Source organism: Schistocerca nitens, chromosome 2 (assembly GCF_023898315.1).
Source record: "Schistocerca nitens isolate TAMUIC-IGC-003100 chromosome 2, iqSchNite1.1, whole genome shotgun sequence".
Lineage (NCBI taxonomy): Eukaryota > Metazoa > Arthropoda > Insecta > Orthoptera > Acrididae > Schistocerca > Schistocerca nitens.
In genome coordinates this window covers 328,274,450-328,300,928 of record NC_064615.1, presented here as the reverse complement: position 1 = coordinate 328,300,928, position 26,479 = coordinate 328,274,450, and the positions used below count along the sequence as shown (strand labels likewise).

The 26,479-nt window shown below is 40.9% G+C and overlaps 1 protein-coding gene across 2 annotated transcripts in view; it reads left to right on the top strand.

Annotated features, from left to right (window-relative positions):
- Nucleotides 1–21,153, top strand: part of LOC126234391 (uncharacterized) — a 176,568-nt gene extending 155,415 nt beyond the window's left edge. For both annotated transcript variants that reach the window (XM_049943080.1, XM_049943079.1), the window contains exons 7-8: nucleotides 6,768–6,910; nucleotides 19,529–21,153. In XM_049943080.1, coding sequence (XP_049799037.1) covers nucleotides 6,768–6,910; nucleotides 19,529–20,281 — 896 coding nt within the window. In that variant the 3' untranslated portion in view covers nucleotides 20,282–21,153. The remainder of the gene's footprint in view (nucleotides 1–6,767; nucleotides 6,911–19,528) is intronic.
- Nucleotides 21,154–26,479: the final 5,326 nt, after the last annotated feature.

The following is a 26,479-nucleotide window of genomic DNA, read 5'->3' as shown; positions in this document are numbered from 1 at the left end:
CTCCAGAACCTCAACAGCATCTACCCCATTTGCTTCACCTGGTCCTACTAAACCCAAAAAGCCACCTGTGTAAATGTTGACCTCCAAAGATCGCTACATCAGTATCTCTGTCCATATCAAACCTGCTAACCACCAGCAATACCTCCACATTGACAGCTGCCAACCATTCCACACCAAGAAGTCCCTTTCATACAGCCTAGTCACCAATGGTCATCACATCTGAAGTGACGAGCAGTCCCTCTCGAAATATACCATGAGTCTCTCTGAACCCTTCTCGGACTGTAATTATTCTCCCAACCCTGTACAAAAACAAATCTCCCATGCCTTATTTTTCCAGTCTTCCACCACCTCCCAAAATCTCAACGCCCGGCCACAGAAGAGCATTCCCCTCGTAACTCAGTACCACCCAGGACTGGAACAACTGAATTACATTCTCTACCAGGGTTTCAACTACCTCTCGTCATGCCATGAAATGAGAAATGTCCTGCCCACTATCCTTCCCACCCCTCCCATAGTGGTATTCCACCATCCACCAAACCGACACAATATACTCGTCCATTCCTACACAACCCCTGCTTCCAACCCCTTACCTCGTGGCTCATATCTCTGTAACAGACCTAGATGCAAGACTCATACCATACATCCTCCCATCATCACCTACACACATCTGGTCACAAACATCACCTATCCCATCAAAGGCAAGTCATGTGATGTACAAGCTCAGCTGCAAGCACTGTGCCGCATTCTATGTGGGCATGACAACCAACAAGCTGTCTGTCCGCATGAATGGCAACTGTGAAGACGTGGCGAAGAAACAAGTGGACCACCCTGTTGCTGAGCATGCTGCCCAACGTGACATCCTTTATTTCAGTGACTGCTTCACAGCCTGTGCCATACAGATCCTTCCCACCAACATCATCTTTTCTGAATTGCGCAGGTGTGAACTTTCCATGCAATATATCCTATGTTCCCATAACCCTCCTGGCCTCAACCTTTGTTAGTCATTGTCTTCACCCTTCCAGCCCCCCTTCCCTGTTCCCATTCCAGAACTACACAGCTCTCATTCCATCATCACACCCAGACTTTTTTACTTCTGTCCTTTTCCACTACCCCCACCCCTCCTCTGCCCTCCGTCTAGCCTCCCAACTGCACATAGCCGCCCTGCCCTCTATCCACCTTGTCCCTGTGCACTCCCCAGCAGCACTTCACTGTCCCGCACCGCCACCGTACTGTCTCCCCCCCCCCCCCCCACACCCCGCCCCCACCCTTCTCCTTACCCGCACCCATTTGCCATCATGCACTGGAGCTGCTCACAGTTTGGCTTCAGTTTCCTTTTTTATGAAGGTCGTACTGGCTTTTTGTTATGCCTATCTGCGATTCGGCATCTCCACTATATGGTGAATTGTAACTTTGCTTTTCATAATATTGTTACATTCAGTCCTGGATTTTCAATTTTTTGTAATAAAAAAATTGCTGCTGCTCCCAGTTTGCTTAAGGCCACGTAATGTATTAGTCAGCCTTTGTTGCTAAAGGTACTTCATAAGTAATCTGCAGCACTGCCGTTCTGGTCACAGACTGGCGACCGACCGCCGTGTCATCCATCATTGTAATGCAAAAGACTTGTAAGATTCAGTCGCTCTTATACTCCTCAATGTTTTCCACTACTGGACTTGCATGTGAGTTACCTTTGACCAAAGTCATTTCATGTCATTATTAGAATGTGCAGGGGCTCCAGCACACTGAAATGCTATGACTATGACTTGGTCCAGTAATTGCAGAAATTCATTTTTCTAAAGTTTTTGCAAGTGACCCTTCTAAGCCGATCCAGTAAAACAAGACACTTTATTAATGTGGTTTTGAAGACATACATTTACCTTGAAACAGTGTTGGAAATTTGAGTAAAAGTGGCACATTAACTTCCATTGTGCTACTAGTTTACAGATACCATTGATCTGAAACTTACTAGCAGTTTAAAACTGTGTGTCAGGCCAGGACTCGAACTGAGAACCTTTACCCTACCCAGGCAAAAGCTGTGAAGGAGGATTGCGACACGTGCCGAGATAACTCAGTTGACAGAGCATTTACCTGTAAAAATCAAAGGTTCCTGGTTTCAGTCCCAGTCTGGTAAATAGTTTTAATCTGCCAGTAAGTTTCAAATTGATGCACCCTCTGCTCCAGAGTGAAACATTTCTTCTCAATGTAATTGATGTCCCCCATGAACCAAGGATCTTGCGATGGTGGAGTGGCTTGTGAGCTTCTACAGTAAAGATAACCATACCATAGGTGCAACTACATCAGAGGTGAATCTGAGAGAGGCCAAACAAACATACAATTCCTGAAGTTGGGTTGTTGCCTTTTCAGTATTGGCACAGTCAAAAGTCTGGTTGGCTGTCTGATCTGACCATGTAACATTAACCAATTGGCTTCACTTTATTGGTATGGTGACTGGCTGAAACCAAGGTAAATTACAGCTGTTATTTTTCCCGAGGGCATGAAGCTCTACTGTATGACTTAATGATGATGGCACCTCCCTGGGCAAAATAGTGCCCCATCCTGATCTCCGGTAGAGGACTCCTCTGGAGGATGTCATAATCAGGAAAAACAAAACTGATATTCTGCAGGTCATGGCAAGTAATGTTAGATCCCTTAATTAGGTAGTTAGGCTAGAAAATTTAAAAAGTGAAAAGTTGAACTCAGTTGTAACAGGGAATTTATGAAATATGGTGGCAGGATGGACATGAGGTTATAAATACAAAATTAAAATTTAATGGTGAGGAGTGACTGGAACTCAATAATAGGAAAAGGAAGAGAAGGAAAAATAATAGTAGAACATGGACTGCGGGAAACGAATGAAAGAGAAAGCTGCCTGGTAGAATTCTGACAGAGCATAATTTAATCATAGCTGAAACTCTGTTGAAGGATTGTGAAAGAAGGTTGTGTGTGTAGATGATACTTTTAGACACCAGAAGGTTTCAGATAGATTACCTAACAGTAAGACAGAGGTGTAAAAATCAGATTTTAAACAGCAAAATGTTTCCAGGGGTTTATCTTGACTCCGATTATAATTTATTGCTTATGAACTGCAGATTAAAACTGAAGAACTAGCAGAAAGGTTGAAAATTAAGGAGATGGGATGTGGTGAATCAAAAGAAACAGATGTTGTAGATAGTTTCAGAGTGGACTTAAAACAACAGTTGACTGAAACCAGGGGAAAGGAATACACTAGAAGACAAATGGGTGACTTAAACCCTTTTCTGGCCAAAGTATCAAAAACTGTACCAATTGATTTAATATTTGGTGATAATATTACAAATGCAACTAAAAGTAGAGTAGCGCAATGTAATACATATGTAAGGGACAGTAAAAAAGTTTCTGTCCGAAGGCTGTACAGTCCAGAATCATTATGCAACTAGGCAAAATCACTGTGAGCATTGAGGCAGTCGTCCGAACAATGGAACATGTTGAAGTACCCATTTGGTAAAACACTGTGACCTGATGTGTGAAGAAGTCTGTAACCACCTGTTGCACCTCCTTGTCTGACAGGTATTGCAGACACTTCAAGGCCTTTTTTAAGGGACTGAAGGAGTGATAATCACATTGTAGAGATCAGGGTTATAGGGCGTGTGCTCGAGCTTCTCTCACTTGAGTTGGTCTAACTTCTGTGTTACGACATTTACGATATGGGGTCGTGCATCTATCAGCACAGAACGTGGTGCACTTTCCACATGGTGGTTTTTGACAATTTGTTCCATACACATTTTTCATGCTTTGATGTGTGTCTACTGATGTTTGTCCTTTGGCAGCCAAGAAAAGAATGATAGAACGTTGGTCCTGTGTGGACACGTTTGGTAACGATGTTGCCGTAGTTCGTATTTCCGCATTTAACCCGTGCACATCGAAAGACATGGATGCCACACTAATCCCTTGTCTACATGTCAGTTCTTATATACCCTCATCGGAGTCATGCTACATTGCATATATGCCACAGCAATACCCTTAAATGGAAAGATTTTGATTCTGCTTTTTTCTTGTTTTCATTTATGTATGAAACACGTCACTTCTGAGTCCTGTAAGGACGTGTTCATCATATCTGATAGTATTATTTACTTTGCATTAAAAATATCAGTTCACTTTAAGTAAAACAATACAAAACCAGATTATAAAAATCAAAAACACTCAAAATTATTTCGTTTCACATCGGCAGAGCTTGTAAACTCAGTGGTTTGAGAGTGCACATTTTTTCTGTTCTCTGTAGCCGCAGATATTGAACTATCTCAACCAAAGAGTTTTCTGACCTAAAGCAGAGGTACTGAGATGTTGCAACAGGATGCCAGTGCATGAATTAAACTCCATGCTGTTTTATGACTATAAAGTGGAAGATGCAGAAAAAGATTAAAGAGATGAAATAGTGAAAGCAGCAGAGGAACAGCAACACAGAAAGAGAAGGTCCAGTAGAAATTCTTGGATAACACAGGAGATACTGAGTTCAGTTCATGAAAGGAGAAAATAAAATGAAGCAGGGGAAAGGGAATACAGTGGTCTGAAAAATGAGATTGGTAGAAAGTGAGGAATGGCTGAGCAGGAATGTCTCAAAAACTAATGCAAGGCTGTAGAAGCCATATAAAACTAGGTGAAAGCTGGAAACTACCCGTCAGAAAATAATTTAGACCTTTGAAGAAGAGAGGAGCAGTGTATGAATATCAAGAGCCCAACTGCCAAGCCATTAAAGAAGGGAAATATGAAAGATGAGAAGAATACATTGAAGGGATAAAAAGGGAAATGAATTTGAAGGTAATATTATGGAAGGGGAAGAGGAAATAGACAAAGGTGAGTTGGAAGAAAGACCTGAGTCCAAGCAAGGACCCTGTAGTAAATGAATACACTCTTTGAAATTTTGACAGTAGCAAGAATATAATACATGGACTAAAAATTTATTTATAACTTGTACAGAAATCAGTAAGAATCAAAGGACATGAAAGGGAAGCCATACCCTTAATGTTATTCAATTTGCACAATGAGCAAACCAAGGAGAAATTTAGAAATGGAATTGAAGTTCAGGGAGAAGAAATAAAAGCTTTGCTATTTACCAGTGATATTGTAATTCTGTCCGAGACAGCTAAAGACTTGGAAGAGCAGCTAACTGGAATGAATAGTGTCTTGAAAAGTGATTATAAGGTGATGATCTATAAAAATAAAACAAGGGTAATGGAATGTAGTTAAATTAAATCAGGTGAGATTGGGAAATGATGCACGAAAAGTAGTAAATGGGTTTTACTATTTGGACAGCAAATAATTGATGATGGCTGAAGCAGAGAGGATATAAAATGCAGACCGGCTGTAGCATTTGAACTGAAGGACACGACAAACAATATAATTGATGTTGTCAAGTCATAAAAGAACTTTTTAGTGAGTGGTAGTGGTGACATTCATCCATTATTACGAGTTGCTCATCGATATAATTGTTTATCATACTACATCTCCTCTGAGAAAGAACTATAGGCACCAATTTGAAATGCTGTAATTTTATGAATATTTAAAATTAGATAAATTAGTTCATAGTGCTTTTGGAAATTATTCTTCGAGTGGCTACAAGTCTTTAGAAAGATAAGAAGTAATCTGTCACGTGATGTATGACTTCAACTGATTTCCATCTGCAAATAGGATTAAAAAATAGCATAGTATCAGTTATAAACTTGCATGCCTTCAGTACTGCCTTAGGATGCGGAATGTACTTGGGGCACTTAAACACAACTGGCACTACAATTTTTTTCTGTTCATGGGAACCCGTTATTGAAAAAATGAATAAGGATTATATCACAGATATTCCCCACTTTTGCCATCATTCTGGCAGTTGCCACATTTTGCATGAAATTTGTCATTGGTGATGAACTTCTTACTTCACATGACCTCTTTAATTGAGCTGAATAGAGCATAGCTGCTAGGAGCCAGAACCGGCAAATATGGAGCATATGGCAGCACAGTAAACCCTAAACCATAATTTACATGTGGTGGCAATGGTCTGGCGAATATCAGTATGCTTCCACTCCACAGACTAACATTTCTTTTCTAGAGTCTCGTGGAAGAACCATGAGTTGTCAATGGTGACCAGACACACAAAGAACTCCACAGGTTCTGCACTCTGCTGTTGCACTAAATGTTGGCATATCTCCACAAGCTTCTGTTTCTGCACAGTCGTGAGGGATTGGGGCACCCATTGTGTACATACCTTCTTCATCCTCAAATTTTCATGGATGATGGTGTGGAGTGCTCCCCGTGATGGACCTGATGCCTTCTCTAGTTCATCAAATGTGGTTCACCTGTGCTCCATTACAAGTCATTGAAACACTGGACAGACATCAACACTGATCTCCAACTTAGTGCTGTGTCCCCACACATGGCTACTAAACTCTTGTGGATGTCTGAAGCAGTCACGCCTTCCCTCCAGAGAAACCATACTGTCCACTGTTACCTGTGCTTGTCTGCTTCCACGTTGTCTTATTACATATTCATGAGCCAGAACGAATGTTGCTGCAGTGTGTCACCTATGGGAAGCAACAACACCATCTGGTGGCAGTAAACAGCACTATAGTTTGTCTCATGCTTACCTTGAGACACATTTCAAACTTCTACTGTACAGGAGTTGTAGATGGAGTGCCAATCAGTATTGAATGAACTAATTATTTGTTAGATGTAAATTGGATGCAACATGAAGCTTCATTTACTCTCTTATTATTGACAAAAACCAATTTACAACAATTTTGTTTCAGGTAAACCGAATGTATTGGTTATGTATTCCCCATCAAGAGGTGCCCATGTGAAAGCTGTTCGAGAGTTGGTCAACTTCCTACAAGAGCATTGTCGTATGAATGTACTTTTTGATTTGGATGATATAAAAGTCAGCCCAGATCCAGTAAGTGAAATGTTGAGTGATACAGTATGTCATCACCTCCATGTCATTATTCAATCATTTCCTTTCATTTCTGTTCTTGTGAAATGCGTAATATTTCATTGGTAGTGAAGTCATCAGAAATAGTATAAATTTCTGTTGATTTTTGTTATTTTATGCTTTAGTTAAAAACTGTTTGAAATATTTAAAATAAATTGTGAATAGTACTTTTTCCAGGATGGCATTTTAGCACAATTTTTGACTTGTTGGTAGTTATCTTACTTTGTAACTAGTTTCTTAAATAACTCATTGCCACATGCAACTGTTTAATTTCTGGTTCATTTATGCACTGTTGTACAATTTTGTCCCTAGGTCATTTTGAAATACCATGTGCTCACATTCTCGACAGCATTATTATGTCTGGCATCAGCTTTTACGTTAACACTGTTAACTGCATGTTCCTGTTTGCTAGTAATTTCTACATTTGCAATAATTGGTTCTACTGCAGCCATTGAATGGATGACATTGAAAAAAAATTAACAATATTTTTGTTGAATTAACAGTGTGTGTGGTTTGAGTGTCAATGAATTACTCAAACACAGATTGATTAAATAGTATATCTACAATATTTATTTATTTTGTCAACTGGTTTTCGACTTATCAAACAAATATATGTTGTAAAACATGCCAACTTACATTTACAACAGAAAAAAACTGCAGAATGTGTTCTGTACATTGTTTTGAATTATAAGGCACATTTGTATTTCATAAATTGTTTGAAAAAAACACTCTTTTCTGTAGTAACATGAAGTTTTCAGATGATAAATTGCTGCCACCTAAAGGTTGGCTTAGATCATAGTTACATCCAAATCAATTGTTTGTTTGACAAAAGTATGATTGATTTTAGTGGTTTTTATCATTGTCATTAATATAATACCCTCAGGGGCTCAGTTCTCATTCGGTGAGCATGGGCTTGGTGAACCTAGAGTTCCTGAACTGGGAACTGCGAAGCACTGCCATTCCTCTGTCACCATAAGTTCTGAGCATGCTTCAGCGACCACCATATGACATGGCGGAGGAACCTCGTGTGTCACAAGGAATGGGAATCTTAGCTTTAGCACCCAGATCCTGAGGATGGAATAAACTTCTATTTTTTTTAATAATAATATTAAAAAAAAAATACCTCTCAATCTCAAGGTGTGCTGCAAGCTGATGAGACGTACGGCTGTTGAGGTGGAACAGTCGTTAGCGGGCAACCTCCGTGAAACCAGCTGCACCTCAGTTGTATGAGGCTTACTCAGGCACATGGATCTCCATCCGAATGGACCCTTATTTTGCTAGCTGCTCGTGGGACTGAGATGGAATCCTCGAAATCATCTTCTCCTTCCAGTGGGAAGGGTGTACTGCCTGGGAGTATTCACACCCATTCTTCAAAAATAATGAGGGAGGCTAGACTTCCTGATAATCATTTTGTTGTTAGTGAAGTGGCTCAAGGAGTCATGAATCAGAATGGCTTTGTCGTGATCAAGAGGAAGGAGGAGATGTTTGAAAAAGTGTCCCCCTTCTATATCCATAAAGGGTTAGAAGGGCTTGCTAGTACCCTAAAGTATATTAAATGAGTGTGAAATGGTGCCTTGCTGGTCAAGACTAACCAGGCAAAGCAGATGGCACTACTTAGGAAGTCACAAAAATTGGGTGAGTATGACATCAATGTTGAGTTGCATAACTCCCTTAACTCCGGCAAAGGTGGTCACCTGCCATGATATTATATAAATCGACATTGCCGAACTCAAACAAGAATGGGCATCACAGGGGATAGTAGACGTGGAGCAAAGGACACACAAGAATAATGAAGAAATTGATAAGACTGCCACCTTCATTGTGACTCCTACACTACCTGAACACATCATGGCAGGTTTCCTCTGACTTAGGGTTAGCCCTATGTACCTAACCTTATGTGGTGCTTGAAATGCCAGTGTTTTGGTCATATAGTGCTGAGTTGCAGAGGCAAAGCAACGTGGGGGAAGTGTGGAAAGCCAGCCCATGAAGCTGGGACTGACTGTCCATCTCCAGCAGTATGCATTAACTGCTCGGGGAGCCACCCAGTCTGGAGCCGAGATGGCCCTGTTTTTGCAGAGGAACATAAAATTCAGGAAATAAAAGTAACCAAGAAGATCTCGTAAGCAGAAGCCAAAAAGGAATATGACACAGATGACATCCGGCATACCATTATCCACCACCAGCAGTTGTACTTGTGCCTGCATGTACCAAAGCAAAGTTAAAGACATAGTGATTGGGGCAGCTATGATGGAAGAGACCAGTAATGCTTTTGCAGTGAGCATCCCAAAGGCATCCTAAAAGTCCAGTGCCTCTCAACACCCACTTTCTTCAAGGAAAAGTGGCTCTCACCTCCTTGTTTCCCCCTCATCCCTGCTGGGAAAGGATCTCAGCATTCAGGTCGACAGCTGTCCCAGACACCATCAGACATCATGGATTTTTATGCCTCATTACCAGACTCAGTCAGCCCCTCCACCCCACCTCCCTCTACAAGCGCTTTATGACATCATTGTAAGGACAGGGGTAAATCAACACCACGTTGGTGAATTGGCTCCCTTACTCCAATGGAGGATAAATGGATATAGGACTCATCTGGAGGAACTGAGACTCCTTGTATGGGGCAGACCCTGTTGCCTGTGTCTTCAAGAAACTCGTTTTAAATAGAATGACACACCTGTATTTGGAGGCTATCACCTTCACAGAAAAGACGATCTTACTGGTGACAGGGTGAAACGTGGGGTTGCAGTGTTCATCAAGAACACTTTTCACTCCTCACCTGTTTCCTTAACTACAATACTAAATCGGTTCCCGTTTGAATCGTGGCACATCCGTGAGCCTCTTGACAGTGGGAATCTCTTTCATCTTCTTCATGAACTATCCCTTCCCTTTCTCCTTTTAGGGGACTTCAATGCACACGGTGCACTATGGGGTTCTAACACCACTTGCCCCAAGGATCAGGTACTTGAGGATCTGATACGCGCAATAGATGTCATACTGATGAACATGGGTCAAGCTACAAATTTTAGCACCACTACTGGTTCATCTACAACCATAGACCTCACCTTCTGCTTGCCTGCCATTGCACACACTACTCAGAGGGCAGTGAACAATGAGCTTCATGATAGTGACCACTACCCTATCTGGATCCATCTGCTGATGGAGCAGATCTCAAAAGGAAGCCACCAAAATGGTTGTTCAGAAAGGCTAACTGGATGCTTTGCAGGCAGTTAGCAGTTTTCAAGCAGTGTGATGGCGTCCAGACTGGGTGGATTGCATTACAGCTGTGATTCACTGTGCTGCTGATACATCCATCCCAAGTCAATGGAAATGCCTAGGAGGTGACCTGTCCCTTGGTGGAATGATGAGTATATTTCTGAAATCGGGCGTAGGAGGGTGGCTATGCACAAATTGAATCGATGCCCTACAGATGAGAATCTTGCAAACTTTCGGATGGTGTATGCAAAGGCGAGACAAGTAATTTGGGAAAGAAAGCAGAGGTTTTGGCAAGAGTTCCTGAATTCCATCAATAAGTCCACATCCACAAGTAAAGTATGGTAAGCTTTCAGGAGAATCTCAAGGTGCAACTCTCGACCAGGGGTCTCTTGTAACATTGCTGAGAGACATATCTCAGACAATGGCTGAATCATATAAGACCCTTATGGCTGATTCTAGCCAGGATCCTACTTCCCGTCGATATTGAGAGACACAGGAGAAGACTGATTTTGATTTCCGTTCCACCAACATGGAGGAATACAACCAGCCTTTCTCTCTGTGGGAGCTGTATGCTGCATTGTCAGTAGCTTATGATACAGCCCTGTGAAACCACCTTGATAACCTACAGCCTGTTGAAACAGTTGGATGATGGATGAATTTCCCAACTCACGGGAAGGATGTATTTCAATCCCAATTTTAAAACCAGTGAAGGATTGGACAGACTCCAGTAGTTATCGTACTATTAGCCCGACAAGCTGTGTAAGAAACACACTGGAGTATATGGTGAATCGGCACCTTGTGTGTGTTCTCAAAACCAGGTCCCTACTCAGTCACTCTCAGTGTGGGTTCAAGAGATATCAATCCACACTCGATAATCTGACCCTGCTCAAAGCAGCAATTCAAGTGTTCCTTCATAAGCAACACCTTATCAGTGTTTCTTCAATTGGAAAAGACCTATGATACTACCTGGAGGCGTAATATTGTATTGCAACTGTATCAGTGGGGGTTTTGTAGATGCCTACCCACCCTCATACAATCCTTTCTCTCAGACAGATACTTTAGATATAATGTTGGGAATGTTCTGTCTGACCATGTTAAGCAGGAGAAGGGTATATCCCTTAAGGGAGTGCTTCCAGTGTCACAGCAAAGAAAAAAATAAATAAAATTAAGTGTTATGTAATATTTTGTGTAATGTAATATCTTCTATAGACACCTTTTATTAACCTGATGAGTTCCACATCATTATGAAGTGTCGTATTCATGATCTATGGAACAAGTACTAATCTAATCTAATCTCTAATCTTTGCCTTTGCAGTAAACAGTATTACATCCACAGTGCAACATCCTGTACTATGTTCCTTGTTTGTGGATGACTTTTCCTTCTTCTGTGCATCCTCTTGCCTCGCAAGGGCTACTCGGCAATTGCGAATGATGATCAGGCAGTTGGATGAGTGATCTTACACTACAGGTTTTTACATTCTCTTAGGAGAAAACAGTTTGTGTTGATTTCAATTGTTTCTGATGTCTGTTTAATTTATCTATATTAAAACTGGAGGACACCATTCTCACTTTTAAGGAAAAGGTGAAGTATCTGGACCTTGCTTTTGATGATAAGTTAACATGGGTGCCACACCTTAAAGAATTGAAACTGAGATGTCTCAAGGCCTTAAACATCCTTAACTGTGTCAGTTATAGATCTTGGGGAGCTGACAGGACACGTCTGATCCAACTTTATAAGGCCTTTGTGAAACCCTGGCTTGAATATGGATGCCAGATTTGTGGGCCAGCAAAGCCTCCATGCCTGAAAATGCTGGATGTAGTCCACCAGAAGGGTATTAGGCTGTCAACAGGGGCCTAATACACGAGCCCTGTTGTTAGCTTGTGTGTGGAGGCTGGTGAACCTCCGATGTCTATTCAATGTATCCTTCTTGTGGTATGCCAAGCATATAGGGCATTGTCCATTCCTACATGGCCAGCATCCAGCTACATTGTACAGCCGCTACTGGAATAGCCATTCAATCATCGGCCACAAGCAACAAAGCTATTTGGGATCAGTGCAAAGGAGATCCTTGAGTTATTACAGGTGAGGGGCATTAATGTGTAAAGCCAGGGGTGGAGTAGGGCATCCCTCTGGCTACTACTAAGGCTTCCCCCCTCCTCCTCCTGCTCACTGTTCACTCCCCCTTATAACAGATCTTTTACGTTGGAATAAATTTATTTTATTTTTTGTTAGCTGTTTTCATTAAATAGCTGAATAAATTGTAATTAGGAATAATTTAATTAAGCAGAGTAGAGAAGATAAAGTCAAAGAGATGTTCATTGGGCGGACATTGTCGTAATGTAACGTCATTGCGTTGTTCGGTTGTTAAAACAAGTCGTTTGTGTTTCGTTCTGCTATTCGGTCATGCGCGTATCTGAAAGGAATTAATTCTGGGACTATAATAAACTTTCACATAATAGTTATGATTCGATGTTCCGGCAAAAGGGGTTAACATCAGTGTTAATTTGAATTGTGGGCGACAGGATTAGTTTTGACAGATACGTGAAAACGGATGTAACAAAAGTTGTTTGCATATCATCCTTGAACGTGACTTTTTATTTAATTAATGATTGCAGGCACATTAAAAGCTATTACCTCATGATTAGGATCAATCCCTCTTTCCTCTTAGATAGTGATCATTCATTAACATTTACGTCATAAGAAAAAAGATTATTAATAAAAGTGATGTTAAATGACAATTACGTGTTATTCCGTTAGTGTGGAACCGATGTAATACCTCTGAAATGACATTGATATATAATTTGTGTTAAATACTGAACTGAGATGGGAAGTAAATTGAAATTAGTGAACATTTGATACTGAGACTATAGAAGCAGAAGCGCTAAAGGTTTCTCTTCTCTAAAATGGCAAAATAGGTATGAAATTTCACTCAATAGTTGACATTATGTATTGCAAGAACATTAGCATTTCATACTTATTTTGACGACGCGCAGTTATACAAAGGAACGTTGGGCGCCATCTGTAACTGCCCACGTCGTGTTGTGCCGACTCCACTGTAGCTTGAATGGAGTTTTAAGTTTGTTTTATATGCCCAACTGCTAATTTCTACATCTACATCTACATCTACATTTATACTCCGCAAGCCACCCAACGGTGTGTGGCGGAGGGCACTTTACGTGCCACTGTCATTACCTCCCTTTCCTGTTCCAGTCGCGTATGGTTCGCGGGAAGAACGACTGTCTGAAAGCCTCCGTGCGTGCTTTAATCTCTCTAATTTTACATTCGTGATCTCCTCGGGAGGTATAAGTAGGGGGAAGCAATATATTCGATACCTCATCCAGAAACGCACCCTCTCGAAACCTGGCAAGCAAGCTACACCGCGATGCAGAGCGCCTCTCTTGCAGAGTCTGCCACTTGAGTTTATTAAACATCTCCGTACGCTATCACGGTTACCAAATAACCCTGTGACGAAACGCGCCGCTCTTCTTTGGATCTTCTCTATCTCCTCCGTCAACCTGATCTGGTACGGATCCCACACTGATGAGCAATACTCAAGCATAGGTCGAATGAGTGTTTTGTAAGCCACCTCCTTTGTTGATGGACTACATTTTCTAAGCACTCTCCCAATGAATCTCAACCTGGTACCCGCCTTACCAACAATTAATTTTATATGATCATTCCACTTCAAATCGTTCCGCACGCATACTCCCAGATATTTTACAGAAGTAACTGCTACCAGTGTTTGTTCCGATATCATATAATCATACAATAAAGGATCCTTCTTTCTATGTATTTCACCACACAAGTCTCAAGGTTTGAGCAGTTATTGCCCGATGACGACACGCAATACGGTTTGTTAAAGCGGATTTCGCCGTTATTAATTATGTTTTTAGATTTAATTTTATTACTCGTACAGAGACTCAATGTTCGTTTGTTTAACAGCGCGTCGTCAAAATAAGTATGAAATGCTAATGTCCTTGCAATACATAATGTCGACTATTGAGTGAAAGTTCGTACCTATTTTGCCATTTTAGAGAAGAGAAACCTTTAGCGCTTCTCCTTCTATAGTCTCAGTATCAAATGTTCACTAATTTCAATTTACTTCCTATCTCAGTTCAGTATTTAACACAAATTATATATCAATGTCATTTCAGAGATATTACGTCGGTTCCACACTAACGGAATAACACGTAATTGTCATTTAACATCTTTTATTAATAATCCTTTTTCTTATGATGTAAATGTCAATGAATGATCACTATCTAGGAGGAAAGAGGGATTGATCCTAATCATGACGTAATAGCTTTTAATGAGCCCGCAATTGTTAATTAAATAAAAAGCCACGTTCAAGGATGATATGCGAACAACTTTCGTTACGTCCGTTTTCACGTATCTGTCAAAACTAATCCTGTCGCCCACAATTCAAATTAACACTGACGTTAACCCCTTTTGCCGGAAAATCGAATCATAACTATTATGTGAAAGTTTATTATAGTCCCAGAATTAATTCCTTTCAGATACGCGCACGACCGAACAGCAGAACGAAACACAAACGACTTGTTTTAACAACCGAACATTGCAGTGCCATTACATTACGACAATGTCCGCCCAATGAACATCTCTTTGACTTTATCTTCTCTACTCTGCTTAATTAAATTATTCCTAATTACAATTTATTCAGCTATTTAACGAAAACATCTAACAAAAAATTAAATAAATTTATCCCAATGTGAAAGATCCGTTATACCCTGCAAGCTGTCACTTCATTTGTGACCTGGAAGGCCATGTATTGGTGGTAGGCTCAGCGGCCGGAAATGAGAAATAATTAACTATGCTCCTTAAAAACTTCAGTGCGACCTTGGTTTACCTCCTTCCATCCACAATGGGCTCAGAATGGGACATTGCCCATTGACACAAGGCTTCCTCTAACATTGAGAGGAGACTCTAGTATGACAAAGACATGGGACACAACTGTCAGTACGACATATTTTAACTGGGTGTGTTTTTTATAACAACCTGTAGGTTGAACTGGATCTCCTACAGGATCTGCCCTCTATTTTACATGATAACGAGGTGAGTGTTGTTTGTGTTTTAAGATTTTGTGTGGTGTTGAGAATTCTTCTCAGAATATTGGGTGTCAGATATTAATGTGTCACAGAGTGGCTGGGATACTTATTATTTATAAGTAGTTATCCAGCTGCTGTTATATGTCCCTTTTTCAACCGTGGTTTTACAAGTATTTTGTCCGTGATTTTATCTAATTATTCTGCTGTGTCTCGTTGGGATTTTATTACAGGCTTTTCTGAAGCTCATCATGTTGGGGTTGCCTTTCGATTCTTGTGGGGGGGGGGGGGGGGCTGAAACTTGGTTTTCCATTTTATTTCGATAGATTTTCACAATTTTCATCAGTATATCTTTAATGCAAGGACACTTATGAACTTGCTGTTTTGTAGTTTCCACCTCAAATCATCATCATCATTGTCATCATTAATATAATAGTAAGCTTAATTAAATTATTCCTAATTACAATTTATTCAGCTATTTAACGAAAACATCTAACAAAAAATTAAATAAATTTATCCCAATGTAGAAGATCATCATCATTGTCATCATTAATATAATAGTAAGCCATATAAGGAATAGGGAGATTGCTACTCACCATTAAGATGACCTGTTGAGTTGCAGACAGGCACAACAAAAAGACTGATACACATGCACAGCCAGAGCTGTCCTGGGCAAAGAAAACCTACAGACACTCACTCAAGGAAGCACACCTCAGGCATCCTCAGCCTCACCACTAGCAGCTTGAACCAGAATGCAAATTTCACGTGAACAGCAACATGGAGTGATGGAGTGGGGCGGGGAAGGGGAAGGGGAAGGGGAAGGGGAAGGGATAGGGATAGCAGGGTACGGTACGGGATTGGGGGGTAGGGGGACAGAAGAACACTGCCTGGCAGGGCATGTAGGGACTAGAGACTGCCAGGCACAGCATCAGGGCATGGGGTGTAGGGGCAGAAAAAAGGGGAAGGGGAGGGGAAAAAAGAGCAGAGCAGAGAAGGGAAGGAGCGGAAAAGCAGGGAAGTGGGAAGGACAGACAGCAATTAGGAGAGGGTGGCACACAAAGAGGATGAGGGAATGTGAGACAGGAGGAGGTGATAGGACGAAGGGGGTGTAAACTGTTGAATGGGGGGTGTGGGAGCAGTAGGTTACCATAGGTTGAGGCCAGGATAATATCGGGAGCGGAGAATGTATTGTAAGGATAACTCCCATCTGCGTAGTGCAGAAAATCTGGTGGGTCCAGATGGCCTGGATTGTCATCAGGGATGTTATGTTCTGCAGCAAGTTTTGCCACAGAGTGGTCTACTTTGCTTTTGGCCACAGTTCGGCGGTTGCTATTCATTGTGGAGGACAGCTGGTTGGTAGTCGTACCAATATAAAAAGCTGTGCAGCGGTTGCAGCACGGCTGCGACACAACGTGGCTCCCTTCTCAGGTGGCCCGTCCTTTATTGGGGTAAGGTAAGTCTGTGACAGGACTGCAATAGGAAGTGCTTGGTGTGTGGATTGGACAAGTCTTGCACCTAGGTCTTCTACAGGGATATGGTCCCTGAGGCAAGGGATTGGGACTGGAAGTGACATAGTGATTGAGTAGGATGTTGTGGAGGTCTGGTGGGCGACAGAATACCATTTCAGAAGGGATGGGAAGGATCTTGAGTAGGATGTCCCTCATGTGAGGCCATGATGAGAATAATCAGAGCCCTGACAAAGGATGTGGTTCAGTAGTTCCATTCTGCAGTGGTACTGAGTGACGAAGAGAGCACTCTTCTGTAGTTGACTCCTCCTAGATGGCCCAGGTTGTGAAGCAGCCATTGATATCAAGCATGTTGTGCTCTTGGGTGAGCCGGCTGCAAAAGAATGCTCTCATCGTCACCCAGTACCATCCTGGACTTGAACAACTCCACCACATCCTTTGTCAGGGCTTTGATTACCTCTCATAATGCCCCGAAATGAGGGATATCGTACCAAAGATCCTTCCCACCCCTCATAAAGTGGTGTTCCATTACCCACCCAACCTCCAAAACGCCTTAGTCCATCCCTATGCCATTCCCAATCCAATCCCTTTCCACAGGCATTATATCTCTGTGGAAGACCTAGGTTCAAGACCTGCCCAATCTACCCGTCCAGTACTTCCTATGCCAGTCCTGTCACAGGCTTACTCACCCCAACAAAGGCCGGGCCACCTGTGAAAGCAGCCATGTTATGCACCAGCTCTGCTGCAAGTACTGCAAAGCTTTTTATATTGGAATGACTACCAACCAGTTGTCCATCAGGATGAAGGGGCAGTACCAAACTGTGGTCGAAAGAAAAGTAGATCACCCTGCGACAAACATGCTGTAGACACAGCATGCTTGATTTCAATGGCTGCATCACAACCCAAGCCATCTGGATCCTCCCCTCCACCACCAGGTTCTCTGAACTACACAGAAGGGAGTTATCCTTACGAGACATTCACTGCTGCTGAAATTATCCTGGCCTCAGCCTACGGTAACCTACTGCCCCACACCTCTCCCAACAGTTTCTGCCCTTTGTCCTATCATCTCCTCCCCTCTCACATTCCCTCATCCCCTTTGTGTGCCGCTCTCTGCCAATGTACTTGTCCATTCTTTCCGCTTCCCTGCTGCTCTTCTTTTCTGCACCTCTCCTTTTCTACACCTCTCCTTCCGCTCTCCTCCTCTTCCGCTCTCCTCCTCTTCCGCTCTCCTCCTCTTCCGCTCTCCTCCTCTTCCGCTCTCCTCCTCTTCCGCTCTCCTCCTCTTCCGCTCTCCTCCTCTTCCGCTCTCCTCCTCTTGCGCCCTCCTCCTCTTGCGCCCTCCTCCTCTTGCGCCCTCCTCCTCTTGCGCCCTCCTCCTCTTGCGCCCTCCTCCTCTTGCGCCCTCCTCCTCTTGCGCCCTCCTCCTCTTGCGCCCTCCTTCTCTTGCGCCCTCCTCCTCTTGCGCCCTCCTCCTCTTGCGCCCTCCTCCTCTTGCGCCCTCCTCCTCTTGCGCCCTCCTCCTCTTGCGCCCTCCTCCTCTTGCGCCCTCCTCCTCTTGCGCCCTCCTCCTCTTGCGCCCTCCTCCTCTTGCGCCCTCCTCCTCTTGCGCCCTCCTCCTCTTGCGCCCTCCTCCTCTTGCGCCCTCCTCCTCTTGCGCCCTCCTCCTCTTGCGCCCTCCTCCTCTTGCGCCCTCCTCCTCTTGCGCCCTCCTCCTCTTGCGCCCTCCTCGTCTTGCGCCCTCCTCGTCTTGCCCTCTTCTCCTTTCGCGCTCTCCTCCTTTCGCGCTCTCCTCCCCCTTGCACTCTCCTCCCCCTTGCGCTCCCTTCTTCTTATTTGCCCTCCTTCATTTTTGCTCTCCCCTTTTCCTCCCCTCCTCCAAACCGCACTTCCTGACACTGTGCCTGGCAGTCTCTAGTCCTTGCACGCCGTGCCAGACAGCACTCTTCTCTTCCTCCACCCATATCCTGCTATCCCTCTCCCTTCAACATCCCACTCCAGATTTTTATTCACATGACACTCACATTTCGCCAGAGCTGCCGGTGGTGGCAGCCAAGTGTGCATAAGGTGTACTCACTATGTGAATGTGTGTGTTGCGCTTGTCTGCAACTCGAGGGTCATCTTTAGGGCGAGTAGCAATCTATCCTATTCCTTATATTGTTGTTATTCTAGCTTGGTGTTTCCATTATAATAGCAATCAGTTATGCCTGTCCAGCTTTCATAGATATAATAATCATACCCGTAATATGAAATTTCTCTTTCTGCCACAACTGTCTTAATTTTGTGCTTTATTCTCGTAACCTATCATTTTTAAAGGAAGCTTATGAGCAGATTACAAATGCAGTAGCCCATCATTTAATCCATTGTGTGCTCTCTGATTTTTTTGTTCATCTTAATACAACTTTCATGTCTGGCAAAGGTGAAGCTAGACACGATGAAAACTTTTTTGAATTGTGCTATAAATCCCATATTTAACTGCAGGTTCTCATATAACTGGTTGGATAAGTCAGTTCACGTCATCAGATCATCAAAATACAACAGTGCCACACTGCCTCAAGAAGGCTTGTCTAGTGAATATTGTGCAACTCATGCCAGCCTTCAAGTTCATGTAGAGTCCTCATGTTATGTCGTTAAGATTGGAAATAAAGTAGCAGATGTAAGTGTGACTAATAATTAAGAATAGTGCAATGCTCACACTAGCTATTGGATTTGAAGTTGGAAGTATGTGAAAATAGTTGTTGAAGCAAGTAATATTGCATAGCTTTCTGTGAGATTTGGTGCATTTTATCTTCGTATTATGTATTTAAATAAATCAATGAACTGAAATGTCTGTGATTTTGTACAGGATCCCGTCCGCTGGTACACCACATCCTTAGGAATTGCAGATTATGTTCTGATGGTTGCTTCACCACCTCCTCCAGGGATTCCTGATAAATTTGGCTGTCTACATCCGGCGTTCAACCTGGAACATGGAGCAGGGGAATCATTAGTTGATCCGGACCTTTTGTCGATGCAGTTACTAGCACCTTGTCTAGCTAGACGACGACCTCGCGTTGTAGTTTGCCTACCTCCTGGCACTACTGTCCAGCATTTGCCACCAGAAATCCGCACTTTTCGCACCTACTGCTTGCCTGCAAAACTGGAACCCATGCTGCGAGCACTGCGCGGTGTTGGTACCGTTCTTCCATGCTTGCCACCACCTCCTGGAGCAGAACGTAATAGAGCAGAAGCCCGCACTCGAGTGTGGGCTGCCATGAAGGCAGCAGAGCGAGATCTGAGGGAACGGCCACCCGCACCAGGGTCCCTCTCTCCCTGGGAACGACCATGTCCAGAGCATTCAAATTTATCTAAATTGGAAATTCCAGTAAAACAAAAATCTCCACTTCAGATGGAAATTAGCCTTGAGAAATCCACTGGTGAGCTTCCTGGACAGAGGCAGATTGTCACTAATAAGGCGTATCCTGGATGCATTGATGAACTTAACCTACTGAAGTCTGATGATGAGGAAAAGGAGCCAGATGAGGAAAAGGAGCCAGATGAGCAACAAGAAGTGCAGGAAGAGGATATGCAGGATCTTTTACACGATTTTGCCCTCTGATTTAAATGTGCCATTTTTTTGCCATTGTTTATTCTCTTGTAGGATAGTAGTATCTCCCTTGTCCCACTCTTCCCCTGGCACAAAATTTCCTTCATCAATAGTTTATTTTATCACTTGGCAACAGATAGCTTTTTCCACTTATGTTTCATAGCTCCAGACATTTTGTCATATACCCTTTGGACAGGGTGACGGATATCAATATGGTATTTAGTATAACAAAAAAGAAAGGATTTCACTACATAAGAAGGAATAATTTAAAGAGCTTCACTGCCAGTGTAGTAAATTCTTCTATACCTAGATCAGGATAACAGTGTTTGACAGTAAGTTGCTATCTGGACAGATGCCATAGCAATAACCAATCAGAGAATGAGGTATATCACATCATGTACTCGTTCCACTATAATCATATTGCGCAGTTGCTATCAATTACAGATTATGCTTGTGGCTGACAACATAATTGTAAGATTTGTTTCTACTATGAACTTTTTTTTTCTGTGTAGGAATTTAATCTAATACAACTGATGCATTCAACTACCAGCAAGAGCATGCAGAAAAGTGCTGAGTCACTTACAATCCTGTAAAGCGGGTTCAATACTGTTCATTAATGGGAGCTGTGTTAACATACACAGTTCAGAACCACACAGTGGCTGCTACAGCTATGATATTTTATGCACAAGTCATCGTGAACTGAAAATATCTGCCCAAATATCACTCTGTTGTGCTCGACTGTCAGATCACACTGGCGTCCTGATCCAGATATAGAATCTCATGTAAATCAGAAAACCACAAGGCAAGTTTGATAGTAGGTATTTTCTTCATGTCACCAAGAAATTGAACTGTTTCCTCTGATGTTGATTTTAAGTACCACAGTCATTGGCATCCACAGATATTTTCCTTGGGGAGGAGGGGGGGGGGGCAGGGGTGCTGGGTGCTTACAAGACTGTAAAATTGTCATTTTTTAATGTAGACGAGTTGTCAATTGCAGGACATATGCCACAGGAATTAATTTTTGGAGGTGACACAAAAAAACCTAATTACATCCTAGAGAACTGGTGGTTATTCACTCAATATGTGAATAAAACACCTATACTCCTGATTCCGGGAGTGGGGGCAGTGACAAATGCCCTCACTTGCCCGCCCTTGTGGGCTCCTGAGATAGATATACATGTGCTGCCTCAGAAGCTGTTCTTGCTCAATTCAGTTGATTGTAATCTTCTTTTTTTGTCATTAATATAATGATCAACATTTTTATGAGAAGTATAGTTTCAGAGTCTACTGTATAGTCTATTGTTTGAATCAACAAGATAAACTTTCATAGAGTGGCCATATGTCCACCATGTGTGAAACAAATTGAAACCCTGTCTGCCACTTTTTCGGTCAGGGATGTTAATGCTGTGCCATGTGCCCTTGAAATTGCCTTCAACTAAGTTGAAACAGCGTACACTAGTGTCATTTTATCTCAAAAAACTATAAACAGTGATGATTTCTGTGTATATTGGCTACAACAAGGAAAGTTTTAGTTAAAATGTGAAATCTTTTCTATGCATATAAAGCTGCAAGATGACTGCAAACATCATGTTTGTCCTACCATAATAACTGTACTCATTGTTCACTAGCTGAACATAAATCAATGTCATTTGAACAGATACCACCTGAAGGTTATGGTGTAAACTTTGAAATGTTTTGTGGTGATTGGCACAGAAATTCTGTACTTTTGTTGGTATTTTAAGCATAAGCCACAAAAACCAGTCCATTATAGAAGAGAATATTTTTAAAAAAATACATGTTACAAGTAACTAATACAAGAAAGTTAAATAATAATAATAATAATAATAATAATAATAATAATAATAATAATAATAATAATAATAATGACAATGACTTATAAGATGACAAAACAATTTAATGATGTTTCATTTTTTGAATGTTTAGTTGGAATTCCATTTTTATGATGATTTTATGGGCATTACATTTTTACAATGTTTTTATGGGTATTACATTTTTACAATGTTTTCATAAACATTGCGTTTTCACATTCCGATAGGCTTGGTATATACTTATCTTACAACCTTGCCTCTTTGCTCAAATGTTTCAGATTCACATAAATTATCTATCCTGCAGATAAAATAATACTTGAAGAGCCGTTTTGTAAGTTTCACATTATCAGTTTCTTTGCCAAATTCAGTTGTTGTAAAGAAGGTGGTCACTGTTCATGAACAGTTGTACTTGGCACGGAAAGAATTAACTCCCACCATAAGACTTTAACAATAATTTTTCTACATAAAAAAAAATAGAAATCATCTGTATCAGTGTAATAAGAAAACAAAGGAAAATACAGGATGGAACGTAATAATATAATGAAAAGGATAGTTGCTACTCACCATGTAGTGGAGGTGCTGAGTTGCAGAAAGGCACCAAAAAGACTATCAGAAAGTTAGCTTTCAGCCATAAAGGCCTTTGTCAAAAGCAGACAACATGCACACCCTCACACAAACACAACTCATTCACACATGACCACAGTCTCTGGCCATAGCTGCCAGACACTGTGGTCATGTGTGTGCGAGTTGCGTTTGCCCGAGGATGTGCATGTTTGTATGTTGTGTACTTTCAACGAAGGCCTTGTTGGCTGAAAGCTTACTTTCCAACAGTCTTTTTGTTGTGCCTTTCTGCGACCCAGCATCCTCACAATATGGTGAGTAGCAACTATCATTTTCATTATATTGTTAATGTAATAAGAACATGGAATAAAATTAAATTATAGACTTACTCTGTGCTACTGATGCTTCATTAATACCATTGTCTTACAAATTGTCGAAAACTTGCTTTCTGGCTAGTGGTTATAAGATTTTTTTATGTGGTGGAATAGTTAATAGTTGGTATTGACTTGTGCAAAACATACCTTTGCCCATTTGTCTGATATATGTATTTTTCTTCAAAATGAGTTGAGCAGAGATAATTGGCTATAGTAGAAACCATTAGTCTCATTTCATAGTTACAGCCCATATTTTTGCAAGCTCCTTGTTGTTTAAAGGAAATCTTTAATTATTAAAAAACAGATTACTTTCCTGCAATTATCTTAAGCATAATTCCAATTCCGATATAGTCAATGACTCTTTAATTAACATTAAAAATATGTGTCAGATTTTATTTTTATACTAATGTGCTTAGTTATAAGATGAAAAATGTGTTGTTTCATCACTTTGATTTGTGCAGTTGATGAATGCACAGCAGGTATTGTTAATTTATATTTTATTGCACAAATCCTCAGGAAAATTAAGTATTTCACTAATAACAAAACAGCCAGCATTTCAGACACAAAAAGCAGACTGGCTTTTCATAATGTTCTGAATAAATGAAGTGTGGTAGAGTCGGCATTAGCTGCCACAAAAACACTGCCACTAGTGTTTTAGCCTCTCTGTGAAATTTTACCTCATTTGTTTGAATGTATTAGATTTCACTTACTATTGGAATTGCCTAGTTATGTTTGAACACTCAATCTGATTATGAGTGAGTGTTGCTCATTCACAAGATAACTGCAGAAGATCACAAACATGTTTCTTCTGTGAAGCATTATAAATTTTTTTTGTAAAGCTCAGTGTTAATGAACATAGGCTCTGATGAAATGCTTTCCTGACTTTTTGAAAGTATATCCTTAGATGGACTAATTGTCTTGGGAACAGTTACGAAGATAAAATGTATACCTTTTTACTTAATATTGTTATATAAATAAGAATGCTGCAAAAAAGTAGAGGTTGAAGTCAGTGATCTCAAGAATGCTGAGCAAAAATTTGTATTTAATATATACATTGCAGTGGCTTTTTTAAGTGCATACATGAGGCTAGATACTTACTCTTCAGTTGGATCTCTAATAGAAGGAGAGAAGTGAAAGCAAATAAAGAATTCAGATTTTAAAGTTCATTAATTACTTTAAAAAAAGGAAGAGGAAGAAGGAGATACTTCTTCTTGTAACTGGTGGGAATAAAATCAGTATTGGAACTTTCTGGACAGACAGTGCAGGTCATTCCATGAAATGTAAGGTGAACTGCCAGATGTCAATAATTTCTTGCCACAATATTTTGAATACACATGAAGATGGCCAGAAGACTGTCTGAATGTTGTGACAAGAAGTTATTGATCTGTGGCAGTTGGTTTAAAATTTCATGAAGCCTGAGAAAAGGTGTTAGAATGCTTTCATATATTTGATTCCAAGTACCTTATCTTCAGAGTGGGTGCTAGATATTCAGGCACAACACTTCCAGTGAAATGAAATTCCTCTCAAATCTCTCAATTGAAGAAATCTCCTTTGTTATAAAGACTGTTTACGTATCGTGCTCATTTCTTTTACTAATCTAGTTTATGGTGCTATATAATATCTATGTTATGCATAAATTTTGTAATAGAGTTGGTGATTTTTGTAACTATATTCCATTGACAAGTACTGTATATTGATAAGTGACATGTTTTCAATTATATTTTCTGCAGTAGTTGCATACCATAGCATGGGAAGTGTGTCAAAGTATGAAGCATTTGGGACTGGTGAAAATTGTTTTGTTACATTAATATGTATTTTTGTGTTTTCTGATGTAGTGGAGAGTTCATACAAACAACTAATTCATAGAAGTGTCAGAAAAAGAGCAAAAGAAAGTAACATGGATAGCTTCATGTTTGGATAAAAGATAACACAGTAATAAAATGTATGTATTGTGATCTGCTTGCCAATCCCTCAGAAGGATTTCAGTTTGTTTGTAATTTCCATATGAGTAGGTTTCTTTTTGAAATATCAAGAAGAGTGGAAGGAGAAAAGAACAAAAATAGGATGAGGTTTCATGTGGCTAAATACATCATACATTATAAGAGATCAAGAGAAACAACTAAATGTCAGGTAATGTTTCCCTTTTGCTCTATTTCTGTGTTTTGAATGTTTACACAGTCCTCTGCAAACCATGGGGCCTACTTTTGCTTATTTATTTCGCGTCTTTATATTACAAGGAATAGGACTGAATTACTAGTGGCTTGTAACTACATAACTGGGGACTTCAACTTTTCCTGTCCTGTTGATGTTACTAGCATAGTTTCCTGGCAGAGGGTTTCATCTTCCCCATTCTCTGTCACCACCACCACCACCAACAACAACAACAACAACAACAACTACAACACAGACATTACACTACATTATAAATGCACTCATCAAAGTCACCTGCACTCCACTAATACACTTGAGACACCACACTCATACTTTACATAGGAAAAGTGCCATTGTGTGTGAAGAAAGAAAACCTTTCCAATTAGGTGTCCCAACTTACATCTCAGGGTGCCCTACCCAACAGTGCTGTAAGAGTGTAACTTTTTTCCCACCTCGGCATTAACCCAGTTCTACATTTGCCAAACATGACAGTAGACCTGATACAATCATTTGTGACTATTTTTATGGTTAGAATGCTTAGATTTTACAAATCTATAATGCATTTATTTTTCAGAGTGTAATGTTCTCTGTGTATTCTGTAAGATAAGTTATTTTCATTATAAGCAATTGTTACAACAGAAAAGGGAGAACTTTATCTATGATTTACTTATTGATGTATCCCAGACAGTGATCTAATTGGGACAGATCGTGTCTCCATAATTAAGAATTGGTAAATTTTGGAAGACTTTGAGGCACTATTTTTTTGTGTCCAACCCTCCCAACCTTTGTTATCAAATAACACTGTGTGCAGTGGCACTGCAGTAGTCGATATTGAGTTCTGTGTTTCATTTTTCTGTGTTGTGTTGGGGGGTCTCCATGTAAGAATCTCATAACTGCAGTCTGGTTTCTGTAGAAATTGTAGACAACTTTCACTCTCTGTAAATTATTATCGATAACCTTAGAATTTCAAAGTGTGTGTTCCAGTGAACATTGTCAAAAGCTATCTCTAAATCTACAGATGCTACAAATGTACATTTGGCGATTATAGTTCCATTACGGGCACTGCCTACAATTCCTTCTTAAAAAGAAAGCTTGTTAACAATGATGACAGTAGATGATCAGTATGAAGCACAAAGCCTAAGTGTTAGTGGGTGTAATGTGTGAAGAAGGCGGGGACTTCCCCCTTCTCATAGCAGTCTCTGTCTCTCTGCTTCTGCGTGACACTCCATATGAGCCCAAAGAAAAAGTTTACTGACTGTAGTTATCACTTACTCAAATTGCGTTACATAAAATTT